This window comes from Hemitrygon akajei, chromosome 19, assembly GCF_048418815.1.
Source record: "Hemitrygon akajei chromosome 19, sHemAka1.3, whole genome shotgun sequence".
Taxonomy (NCBI): domain Eukaryota; kingdom Metazoa; phylum Chordata; class Chondrichthyes; order Myliobatiformes; family Dasyatidae; genus Hemitrygon; species Hemitrygon akajei.
Window position 1 is genome coordinate 49095066 of NC_133142.1, and position 12877 is coordinate 49107942.

At 41.3% G+C, this 12877-nt stretch overlaps 1 protein-coding gene across 9 annotated transcripts in view; it reads right to left on the reverse strand.

Moving 5' to 3' along the window:
• itpr1b (inositol 1,4,5-trisphosphate receptor, type 1b) overlaps nt 1-12877 on the reverse strand; it is a 532858-nt gene that overhangs the window by 344814 nt on the left and 175167 nt on the right. For all 9 annotated transcript variants that reach the window (XM_073072453.1, XM_073072460.1, XM_073072457.1 and 6 more), the window contains exons 13-14: nt 4277-4376; nt 2057-2217 (exon numbers count right to left, since the gene is read on the reverse strand). In XM_073072453.1, the coding sequence (XP_072928554.1) occupies nt 2057-2217; nt 4277-4376 (261 nt within the window). The remainder of the gene's footprint in view (nt 1-2056; nt 2218-4276; nt 4377-12877) is intronic.

Consider the following 12877-nt stretch of genomic DNA (forward strand, 5'->3'; position numbering starts at 1 on the left):
CACCCTTTCCCGACTTGAATTTTGTGTTTTGCTGATACTGAGGGAAAGGCCATTTTCATGGCACCATCTCACTAGGTTCTCTATCTCCTTCCTGTATTGACTCGTTACTATTTGATGAAGCTGGAGCAGATTCTGACCATGCAGTTGTGAGTGTCCAGGGAGTAGAGTAGGGGGCCGAGGACACAACCTTGTGGAACATCGGTGTTGAGAATAATTGTGCAGAATTGCTGCTGCCTGTCTTTACTGATTGCAGTCTGTTGATCAGGAAGTCAAGGACTTGCTGCAAAGGGAGTATTCAATCCCAGGGTTTAGGATTTTGGTGATGAGCTTGCTTGGAGTAATACTGAAGACTGAGCTCGAGTCAATGTAGATGCCTTTACTGTGCAGATGTTCTAGAGGCAGGGAGATTCATCAGTCATAGACCCACTTCGCCACTAGGCGAAATGCAGTGGGTCCAGTTTTCCCTTGGAGGCTGGAGTTAGTGTGCCAAGATCAGCCTCTTGAAGCAAATTGCAATTTTAATGTCAGAGCAAATGGGCAGTAGCCATTAAGGCACATTACCTTGTTTCTCTTAAGTAGCAAGATGACAGTACTCTCTTTAAAGCAGAAGGGAACGTCAGACTGAGGCAGGGAGAGGTTAAAAATGTCAGCACATTCCCCTGCCAGCTGATCTGCACACAATTCAGGGGCATTAGAGGTCATTGGGGTAGGTTCAAGGGCATTGGAGGTCATTGGGGTGGCTGGTGACATTCCAATCCCTTTCTGTTCAATATGTGCATAGAATGCATTAAGTTCATTGGGAAGGGATGCATGGTTGTTCTTGATACTGCCCAACTTTGTTTTGTAGCCTGTAATAGCACATAAGCCCAAGCCCTGTCATAACTGACGGCTGGTCCAGGACTTTATTTTGGACTGCAATTCTCATTGGCTAAAAAACAAAAGAACTACAGATAATTGCAAAAATCCACCTAACTCATGCATACCATTCAGGAGTAGATATGTGCTATCATTGCCTACGTACACCCCATAGCAAGATAAACACATTTAGAGACAGCTAGAGACCCATAATAAGGTAATCAATTCAAAGCATCCTTCAAGATAGCCTAACCATCTACTGTGCTCAGAAGCAGTAAGGGTGGGTGATAAATTCTGCCTTTTCCAGTGTTACCTACATTCTGAAATACAAGTACTAGGCATTAATGGTAGGCAAGAACCTTATCATAGCTCAAACTCAAAGGTCAGTTAAGAATCAAGCATGTTGATCCAGGGCGGCAGTCACTCATACTGAAGTGTCTTTGAGAAGCACATGAGAACAGGTTGTGCTTTTATGAGCATTGTTAGCTTTTCTTTCAGGAATGGGATGTGGTCATTCCAACTCAAATCAGAAACAGAATTGACAATGGGGAATGTTGACAAAGTAGGACGACAGAAAGCGAGGTTTTATTGACCTAAGATGCAATGGAAAGTGAAGGTTTTCAATAATTTGTCAATGAATTAGTATGAACAATACTCTGGAAAAGTTACTTGCATTTGTTCCTCATACCCACAAATTATCTTCGTTTTTAAGTTTCCAATAACAAAGACATAACTGGCTAAGAGGAGCTTGCTAAACAAGTAAGAGAGCAAACAGCTGAGAACGACATTCGGTACAACATAGATTTTGAAGTAATACCACTACAAGAGCAAGTAAGTGGATTAGAAGGGCTGATGTTCCCTACTTGCCGGTGTATCATAGCAATGACCACATTTTTCCCATAAATCTCCAAAAACACTAATCTTCAGGATGATCCAAATATCCCTGCTCAAATTTTGTTTAGCAATAACCAAGGAATTTCAGGTAATGTTGTAAAATTATTTCAGTAAATACAAATGTTGCTTTATAAAGGACTTTTACAATACTTCCAGATTGACACCCTTACAACTGCACAAAACTAGGGGGGCTGTGGGGTGAAAAATCACAGATAAAAATCAAAAGATGGGAAGGTGTTTACACAGTGTCTTGCAAGAAAATCTGTGTGGCCAACATCTAGCTGTGTGATAAAGGGATGTCACCTACCGCCTTTCATTCTGTGTAATTGTGCCCTTCTCAAGCTTGCCGGCTATTGAGGCCAACACTTTACTGGCATCATTGGCAAAGTCCAAGTCTCTTACTTCAGCGGGGGAAACAGGTACAATCGCAAATGCTTCCTTGTCCTCTTTAGTTGGAGAAGTGCCAATCTGTAGTGGAAGGAGAGGTGGCGGCACCATCAGTTAGCCAACAACTTAATGACTTAATATTAATAATCAGCAAACACGAGGAAATCTGCAGATGCTGGAAATTCAAACAACAACACACATCAAATGCTGGTGGAACACAGCAGGCTAGGCAGCATCTATAGGGAGAAGCAATGTCGACGTTTCAGGCCGAGGCCCTTCGTCAGGACTAACCGAAAGGAAAGATAGTAAGAGATTTGAAAGTAGAGGGGGGAGGGGGAAATGCGAAATGATAGGAGTAGACCGGAGGGGGTGGGATGAAGCTAAGAGCTGGAAAGGTGATTGGCGAAAGTGATACAGAGCTGGAGAAGGGAAAGGATCATGGGACGGGAGGCCTCAGGAGAAAGAAAGGAGGGGAGGGGGGGAGCACCAGAGGGAGATGGAGAACAGGCAAACAACTAAATATGTTGGGGATGGGGTAAGAAGGGGAGGAGGGGCATTAACGGAAGTTAGAGAAGTCAATGTTCATGCCATCAGGTTGGAGGCTACCCAGCCGGTATATAAGGTGTTGTTCCTCCAACCTGAGTGTGGCTTCATCTTGACAGTAGAGGAGGCCATGGATAGACATATCAGAATGGGAATGGGACATGGAATTTAAATGTGTGGCCACTGGGAGATCCTGCTTTTTCTGGCGGACCGAGCGTAGGTGTTCCACGAAACAGTCTCCCAGTCTGCGTCGGGTCTCACCAATATATAAAAGGCCACACAGGGAGCACCGGACGCAGTATACCACACCAGCCGACTCACAGGTGAAGTGTCGCCTCACCTGGAAGGACTGTCTGGGGCCCTGAATGGTGGTGAGGGAGGAAGTGTAAGGGCAGGTGTAGCACTTGTTCCGTTTACAAGGATAAGTGCAGGAGGGAGATCGGTGGGAAGGGATGGGGGGGACGAGTGGACAAGGGAGTCGCGTAGGGAGCGATCCCTGCGAAAAGCAGAAAGGTGGGGGGGGGGGGGGGGAGGGAAAAATGTGTTTGGTAGTGGGATCCCGTTGGAGGTGGCGGAAGTTACGGAGAATTATATGTTGCACCTGGAGGCTGGTGGGGTGGTAGGTAAGGACAAGGGGAACCCTATCCCGAGTGGGGTGGCAGGTGGATGGGGTGAGGGCAAATGTGCGGGAAATGGGAGAGATGCGTTTGAGAGCAAAGTTCATGGTGGACGAAGGGAAGCCCCTTTGTTTAAAAAAGGAAGACATCTCCTTCGTCCTGGAATGAAAAGCCTCATCCTGAGAGCAGATGCGGCGGAGATGGAGGAATTGTGAGAAGGGGATAGCCTTTTTGCAAGAGACAGGGTGGGAAGAGGAATAGTCCAGGTAGCTGTGAGAGTCTGTAGGTTTATAGTAGATATCAGTAGATAGGCCGTCTCCAGAGATGGAGACAGAAAGATCAAGAAAGGGGAGGGAGGTGTCGGAAATGGACCAGGTAAATTTGAGGGCAGGGTGAAAGTTGGAGGCAAAGTTAATGAAGTCGACGAGCTCAGCACGCATGCAAGAGGCAGCGCCAATGCAGTCGTCGATGTAGCGAAGGAAAAGAGGGGGATGGATACCAGTATAGCCTTGGAACATGGACTGTTCCACAAAGCCAACAAAAAGGCAGGCATAACTGTGACCCATACGGGTGCCCATGGCTACACCCTTGGTTTGGAGGAAGTGGGAGGAGCCAAAGGAGAAATTATTGAGAGTAAGAACTAATTCCGCTAGACGGAGGAGAGTGGTGGTAGAGGGGATTTGGTTAGGTCTGGAATCCAAAAAAAAACGAAGAGCTTCGAGACCATCTTGGTGGGGGATGGAGGTATATAGGGACTGGACGTCCATGGTGAAAATAAGACGGTGGGAGCCAGGGAACTTAAAATCATTGAAAAAATTCAAAGCATGAGAAGTGTCACGAACATAGGTGGGAAGAGATTGAACAAAGGGGGGATAAGACTGTGTGTCGCTTCTCCCTATAGATGCTGCCTAGCCTGCTGTGTTCTACCAGCATTTTATGTGTGTTGTTGTTAATATTAATAATGTTTGTTCCAAACTTACCTTTAGCATAACTGGTCTCTCTTCATCTTTGTCAATAGGAATATTGGTGCTGTGAACCCACGTGTTTGTGCAGAGATGCCGGAGTCTCACATAGGAGTTCCTAAAATACAAGTAAGATGTCAGATATACCTTGTCGTCATTTAACCACTTACTCTTACTTGAAGCACTTATATTAATGCAGTAAAATGTACCAAAGCACAAAATCATATCAAACAGAATTTAACACCTTGTCACTCAAGCCCAAATAAAAGGAGCACCTTGAAAAAGAGAGGGGGATACTTTAAAAAAAGCTGATTGAGGAAATTTCAGACATGAGGCTTAAGGAAACAGGAGATCTAATTCCTACAAAATGAGAAAAAATAACAGACAAAAATTCAAGACAAATTATTGTGAATCAGTTTCAGGATAACGCTTCTCAGTTGTTATGTTACCAGTAAGTTATGTGATTGTGAGCGATTTCCCACTGTTACACTATGCGAGCCTCCGTTCCTAAAAGTGCATGAACTTTTGATATGAGAATGCAGTACCGTTAAGCAACACAGATCACTGCTATTATGAACCGAAATTTCATGAGTTGAAATTTTTCCCCACCTCAGACCACAATATGGCGTGCAACATGTTATAGAGCAAATTCGAGGGCAAAATAGTAATAGTCATCATATTTAACACACAAACTGCTGGAGGAATTCACAAGGCCAGGCAGCATCTATGGAAAAGAGTACAGGCTGACATCCTTCAGCAGGTTCTCATTATTTTGTGTGTTGCTTGGATTTCCAGCACCTGCAGATTTTCTCTTGTTTATGATCATACTTAACACATTTTCCCTAGGATTTGCTAAAAATCAATTCTTTCACAAACATGCATCAACTTTAATCTTTGCACATTACCTATATATTGTTTTCCTTTAAATGCCTCTGTAGTGTGATTTTACAGGGGTTGATTCAGTAGCAATGTATTGAGGTATGTTGTTCCACGTCTTGTGAGTGTGAGAGAACTTTTATGGTGTTGGAAAGGAGCGTTCTCTTTTCCACTGCCCTAGTTGTGCAGTCCTGAGTCATGCTGCACAAAGCACTTGCCCAGGAGAGATGCTCAACATTATCTGGGTTTCCCCCTTGGTTTGTTGTACTGGCAGTTTGTACTCTGATTGATAAACTAGGGCAGCAGTTCACATGCAAACTATACAGTACACAATGTCAGTGCTTTTGTACTCAGACTTTCGAAGGTATAGATATCTGTAACTGAATAAAACAATTTCTTGCTTTAAATCCTGTGCCCCAAATGTCACTTTCTCAGGAATTGGCAAGACATGCGTATTAAAAAGCAGCCATGTTTCTTGCACCCAATAGCAAAAACAAAACTCTTTTTTAATGATGAATGAGATTAGGTTGATGAGCTGAATCAAGATATCTCACACTTTCAGAGATCTCAGTATAAAGTAACTTCTTTAGTTAGAATATTACATGAAACTCAGTTTGATTTGGGTAAAAGGCAAATTGAGAGATCGTTTAAACAAGTTGCTCATGGTTAAAATTCCTTCAACAATTTGGCTTCCAGGTATATCGATCAGATTATTTGTGACATTACACAACGATATACCCTTTCTTATTAATTAAGCTTCCTACTACAAAGGACATCTCACTGTGCAAGAGGTTTGCCAGCCCATAGCAAAAATATATGAAAACTCACTCAGCAGAAAAACCAGGGAATTTTGCTGTCGATTTCACAAATAGCTAAGATGATGCTGTTCAGTAAACTAACCACATGAAGCTAAATGGAAATCAAAAACTAATAAGACCATAAGACATTAGAGCAGAATTGGATTATTTCAGTGATTGAGTCTGCTCCACCATTCCTGACTTATTATCCCTCTCAAACCCAATCAATCGCCGGCCTTCACACCATAACCTATGACACCCTGACTAATCAAGAACGTTTTAACCTCCACTTTAAATATGCTCAATGACTTGGCCTCCAAGGGCATGTGTAACAATGAATGCCACAAATTCACCACCATAATTGCAGTTCGATAAAGAAAAAAAATGAGTAACAGCCAAAATCATTGAGCAACTCAAAATACACATTTACATGGCACATTTACTTTAATATTTTATGCCTTTCTTAATACATGGTAGAACATGCAAGTGTATTTTAATTACTGATTCTTTAAATTCATGCTTAATTAAAAGATGCATGATGGTCACGCAAAATTAAAATTTGTATGTCTTGGGCAAATGTATACAATAGGTTTCCTGCTGAAGTAAAAACGTCCATCAAATATTACATTCTAAGAGGTGACAAATTTGGATGGGATGTTAAATCAAAACCTTCTGGGGTGAAGGAGGTAATATAGTGGAATATGCACCAGAGAGTGCTTTATGATGTCCTGCCTAATGTTTATTCATCATACAACGAAAATGGATCATCTCATTGCCACTCAGGATACCTAGCTGTGTGCAAAGAGCCAACGTGAACCATTAGCTCTCAAACAGCGAGCCATATATATATACACACACACACACACATATTATATATATACATACACACGTCTACCTTTCATTTTATTCGTGCCCAAACTGTCTACCAATTAGCTGTAAAAGGATTCTTATCATTGTGTGCTTTGAATAGACTCTTAAAAAATTACTGTCCATTTGTTATGAACAATAAAATTTTAAAAAGTTATTACTGCAGAATTTGAGAATATTTAGCACTATTTTTAAGCTGGAACATCACTACTTTCTTCCCACCAAAATTATACAGATAATTTTCTGAAATTTAAGCACTCAGTTCCATGACTGATTAATCTGTAAAATGATTTGTAAATTCACTTGCTCAAAATTAGAAATTCACTAATTCACTAACCAATACATTAACCCATCAGAAGATCATAAGACAAAGTTTCAGCCTAACGGGTCTGCTCCATCAGCCATGGCTGACTTACTAACCCTCTCAACCCCATTCCCCTGCCTTCTCACTTTGGTCTAACCTTTGGTGCCCTGACTAATCAAAACCCCATCATCCTCCACTCTAAATATAGCCAATGACTTGGCCTTGAATTCCACAGATTCACTACCATCAAGCTAAAGGAATTGTTTTTCATCTCTGTTCTGAATGTATGTCTCTCAAAACTGAGGCTGTGCCCTTTAGTCCCATCTCCCCCACGACAGAAAACATCCTCTCCACAACAGCTCTGTCCAGATTTTTCAATATTCATTAAGATTCAATGAGATTTTCCCCAACCCCCCCCCCCCCCCAACTCATTCTTCTAGACATCAGGCCCAGAGCTATCAAATGCTCCTCATATGTTAACCCTTTCATTCTTCTGAATCTCCTCTCCAATGCTAGCATATCTTCCCTTAGTTAAGGTGCCCAAAATACTTCACAATATTTCCAGAGAGGTCAGACCAATGCCTTATAAAGCCTCAGCAGTACATCATTTTGTGTCCTAGTCCCCTTGAAACAAATGCTGGCATTGCATTTGCATTCCTTATCACCGTATTCAACCTGCAAGTTAAACTTTAGGAAATCCTGCATGAGAACTCCCAAATCCCTATGCACCTGATTTGTGAATTTTCTCCCCATTTAGAAAATAGTCCACATCTTTATTTCTTGTGCCAAAGTCCATGACCATGCACTTCCCTATGTTATATTCCATCTGCCACTTCCTTGTTCACTCCCCCAATCTCTTTCAGTCCATCTGCAAACACTCTGCTTTCTCAACACAACCTGCCACCCCAACTATCTTTGTATTGCCACAAACTTGAGCATAAAGCCATCAATTCCTTCATCTAAATCACTGACAAGCAACGTGAAAAGAAGCAGTCCCAACACCGACCCCTGCGACACACCACTTGTAGCTGGCAGCCAACCAGAAAAGGCCGCCTGGATTCCCATTTTTTGTCTCCTCCTGGTCAGCCAATTTTCTAATGCTAGTGTTAAGCAACTTCATGTGCAGCACTTTATTAAATATCTTCTGAAAATCTACATAAATAACATCTACTGACTCCTTTTTCTATCCCGTTTGTTATTTCTACAAAGAACTCCAACAAGCTTGTCTGGCAAGATTTCCCCATTGGAAAATTTTGCTGACTTTGGCCTTTTTTGTCATGTGCCTCCAAGAACCCTGAAACCTTATCCTTAAAAATAGAAATCTTTCCAACCACTGAAATCAGTCTAACCGTCCTTTAACTTCCTTTCATCTGCCACCTTCCCTTCTTAAAGAGTAGAGTGGCTTTTACAATTTCCCAGTCCTCCAGAACCATGCCAGCATCAATTGATTTTTGAAAGATCATTGCTAATATCTCTACAATCACTTCAGCTACCCCTGGGGTGCAGTCCATCTGGTCCAGGTGACTATTTACCGTCAGACATTTCAGCTTCCCATAGTAATAGCAATGACCCTCAATTCTGCTCCGACACTCACGCATTTCTGTTATTCTGCCATTCCACAGTGAAGACGGACGCAAAATACTTATTCAGTTCGTCCGCCATTTCTTTGTCCCCCATTACTACCTCTCCAGTGTGATTTTCCAGCAGTCTGATATCCAGTCTCATCTCCCTTTTACTCTTTATATCTTTGGAAAAAAAACTTTTTGTATCCTCTTTTACGTACATTATTGGTAGCTTCCCTTTAGATTTCATCTTTTCCTCAGCTTATGGCTTTTTAGTCACCTCCTGTTGGTTTTTAAATGCTTCCCAATCCTCTACCTTCCCACTATTTTTTGCTACATTATATGCCTTCTCTTTTGCTTTCATGCTCTGACTTCCCTCATCAGCAACAGTTGCCTCACTTCCCTTTTACAGTACATCATCTTTGGGATGCATTTTTCCTGTGCCTTCTGAATCTCCCCCAGAAACACCAGCTACTGCTGTTCTGCCATCATCCCTTCTAGTGTCCAATTCCAATCAAATTTGCTCTGTAATACTCTTTACTCCACTAAATACATCGAATTTTAGCTTCTCTTTCTCAAACTGCAGGGTGAATTTTATCATGTTATGATCACTAAGTGTTACTCTACCTTAAGATTCCTAATCAAATCTGGGTCATGACATAAAACCCAATCCAGAATTGCCATTTCCCTAGTGGGTTCAACCACAAGCTGCACTAAAAAGCCTTCTCATAGGCTTTCTAGAAATTCTCTCGGTATCCAGCACCAACCAGATTTTCCCAATCTACCCCATGACTAACAAAACATTGCCCTTTTTAAAAGCGTCTTCTAACTCCCATTGTAATTTGTAGCCCACATCCTGGCTACTGTTCAGAGGCCTGTACTTAACTCCCATCAGGGACTTTTTACCTTTGCAGTTTCTTAACTCTCCCCACGGAGATTCTACATATTCCAATCCTATGTCACTTCTTTCGAAGGAATTTTCTTCATTTTTTAACCAACAGAGTCACTCTACTCTCACCCCTCTGTGCTCATCTCCCTGTCCTTTTGATACAATGTGTATCCTTAATGTTGAACTCCCATCTACGATCTTCTTTCAGCCACAACATCATACCCGCCCGTCTCTAATTACACAAGATTATCTACCTTATTCCATATACTGTGTTCATTCAAATATAAAACATTCATTCCAGTATTCATCATCCTTTTCGATTTTGCCCCCATGTTACACTTCAACTCATCCCACTGACTGCAATTTTCTCTATCATCTGCCTGTCCTTCCTCACAATCTCTCTATACATTGCATCTACTTGTATACCAACTGTGTCATCCTCAGTCCCATCACTCTGCTTCCCATTCCCAGAGGAACAGCAAACCTGCCTATGTGCCAATAGACCCCCTCGGGTTCAGGTGTAACCCATTCTTTGTGTACAAGTCATACTATTGTGTATTTAGTATTCCCTTGATATTTGAGTAATATTGTAAATGCATTGTTTAGTTAAGCATTGTTTAGTTAAGCATTGTTTACATAACACATAACAGGTTATATGTAAAAGCACGTAAGTGACATACTTTATATGCACTCGCCTAATTTAAAGTGAAAAAGAAGTTAGACTTGAAATCCTGGTTCCCTCGTTTTCCTTTTAATTAGTTTTTGTGTTTTAGAGTTATAAAACTCAACAATAGAGGAGACAAAGTTTTAAGTGAACCTGAGAAGTCTACCTAATTTTTGAAGTGCTGATAAATGTTTGAGTTAATAAACACAAAGCACAGCAAGAAAAAAAACAGCATCAGCATGTGTTCTTTGGAAGGGAGAGAGGGGCCAAACTTAAAAAAAAAGTCAGAAACAGACAAATTCACAGGTTCATAAACACGAGTCCGAATGATAACAATCATAAATAAAGAGCAGAAATGGCTAGCTACATCATAAAGATTGATTGCACAAGAGATGACTGGATTTTGTATGCTCAACAGATGGAGCTCAATTTTGAAGCAAATGAAATGTCAATAAGAACTGAGAACCAGTTTTGTTGATTGCATTGGGTTTAAAAGCACACTTTTCTTTTAGAAGATTAACAGCTCTAACCAAACATGCTGAAATGAGCTTCACTGGTAGCTTGAAAGTAATGCAGGGGCATTTAGAACTGAATGCTTTAGGTTTCAGATGTGGAATCCTTCATTATCACTGGGTCAATAGCATGGAATTCCCTTGCTGTGGGTGTACTACATGTCAGGGACTGCAGCGGTTCAAGGAGGCAACTCATCACCACCTTCTCAAAAGCATCTAGGGATGGGCAATAAATGCTGGCTTAGCTGTTGACACCCACATCCTGTAAAAAAAATTTTAAAATCTTAAGAAAGGGGAGCCCATTTCATCTTCCGTGGCTGAAATGAAGAGATTGCCTGAGCATTGTCAGTTCAGTCAAGGGCACTGAGGGATTGTTTAGTTTCTGTAATCTTACAAGAAAGCATTCAAAAATGGCTCTCAACTGAAGCACAACTTACATTTAAAAGAGCAGTTGAAATAGCTGTATCAATGGAAAAGGTAGATGGAGATGCAAGTGAGTTGCAGTCAGGAATTAAAGTGAGTGTGAGCAAAATTGCAATGTGTAAATAAAAATCTGACTGGCCAAACAAATTGTGTTACCATTGTGGCAGGGAATCACATACATAAGGCCAAAGCAAATTTAAAGTTAAAACTTGCAGAAAATGTAACAAAGACACATACAAAGAGCACAATGGGCAGTCAAGAGTAAAGGGACAACAAAGAGATAAAGGTAATAAGTCAATTTTCAAGTTTCGAAAAGATTACTAACCTGCATGCTGTTGATCAAAAATCTGATAATGATGAGAGTGACTCAGGACTGCACAGCCTTCAGATTTACAATGTTAAAACTAACCAGAGACTGGAAATTAAAGGCAAATTAAAATGGAATTGGGCGCTGGCTCAATGAATCTGAACGGCTTTTCAAAGATACTGAACTGAAGCCTACAGACATCCAGCTAAGAACATACAATAGAGAAAAGATGACTCCTGTGGCAAAGACATTTGTAATACTGAAATACAACAACCAATAAGCCACACTGGGCTTGTTTGTATGTGGTACAAACAGGAGGGCCAGCACTATGGGGACACGAGTAGCTGAGACAACTACAACTTGATTTGGAGATCCATAAACCATTTGTGTGCCACATCCCCTGCAATAGAGTCAACTGAAAGTGCATGAGGCTACTGCAGTGTTCAAGGATGGCAATGGAAAACTCAAACATATCAAAGGTGAAATAGTATGAAATGAAAATGTCACACACAATTTTTTCAAAGCCCATCTGGCTCCTTATGTCATCTGTGACAAAGTAGCCAAAGAGCTGGATCACATAGAGCCTGAAGGAATTTTTTCCAAGGTGGAGTGGCTTCCATGGGTAACACCAGCAGTCCCAGTGGTCAAGAAGAATGGATCTGTCAGGATCTGCGGTGATTTTAGGGTCACCATTAACTCAATGCTGAAAGTAGATCAATACCCTCTGCCCAGGATAGAGGATATCTTTGCAAACCTTTCTGGAGGAAAACACTTCAGCAAAGTGGACTTAGCTGAGACCAACCTACAGATGGAGATGGAAGAGTCCAAACTATTCTCACTATAAACACTTAAAGGGCATTATCACAAAAATGGTCTTAATAGACGTTTTTTTGGAGTACCATCTGCACCTGTATTATGGACTACGTTGCCCAGGTACTCAGTGTCACCTGGAGAACATTATTGTTACCAGTAAAGGTGACGAGGAACATCTCCAAAATCTCAAGACATTGTTAAAAAGATCAGAAGATTGTGGGCTCAAGGCACAACACAGCAAATGTATTCCAGGGTCCTGAAAGAAATGGCAAAAATTATAGTAGAGGCTTTGGTGATAATTTACCAAAATTTTCTGGGCAGATCCTGTCAGATTGGAAGACTGTGAATGTCATGCCACTGTTCAAAAAAGTATGCAGGCAAAAGGCATTTAACCATAGGCCAGTTAGTTTAACATCTGTAGCTGGGAAAATACTTGAAGCTATCATTAAAGAAGAAATAGCAAGGGATCTGGAAAGAAATTGACTTATCAGGAAAATGCAGCATGGATTCAGCAAAGGCAGGTCCTGTTTGACAAACTTACTGGAGTTCTTTGAGGATATAATGAGCACAGTGGATAGAGGGGAACAGATGGAAGTTATTTACTT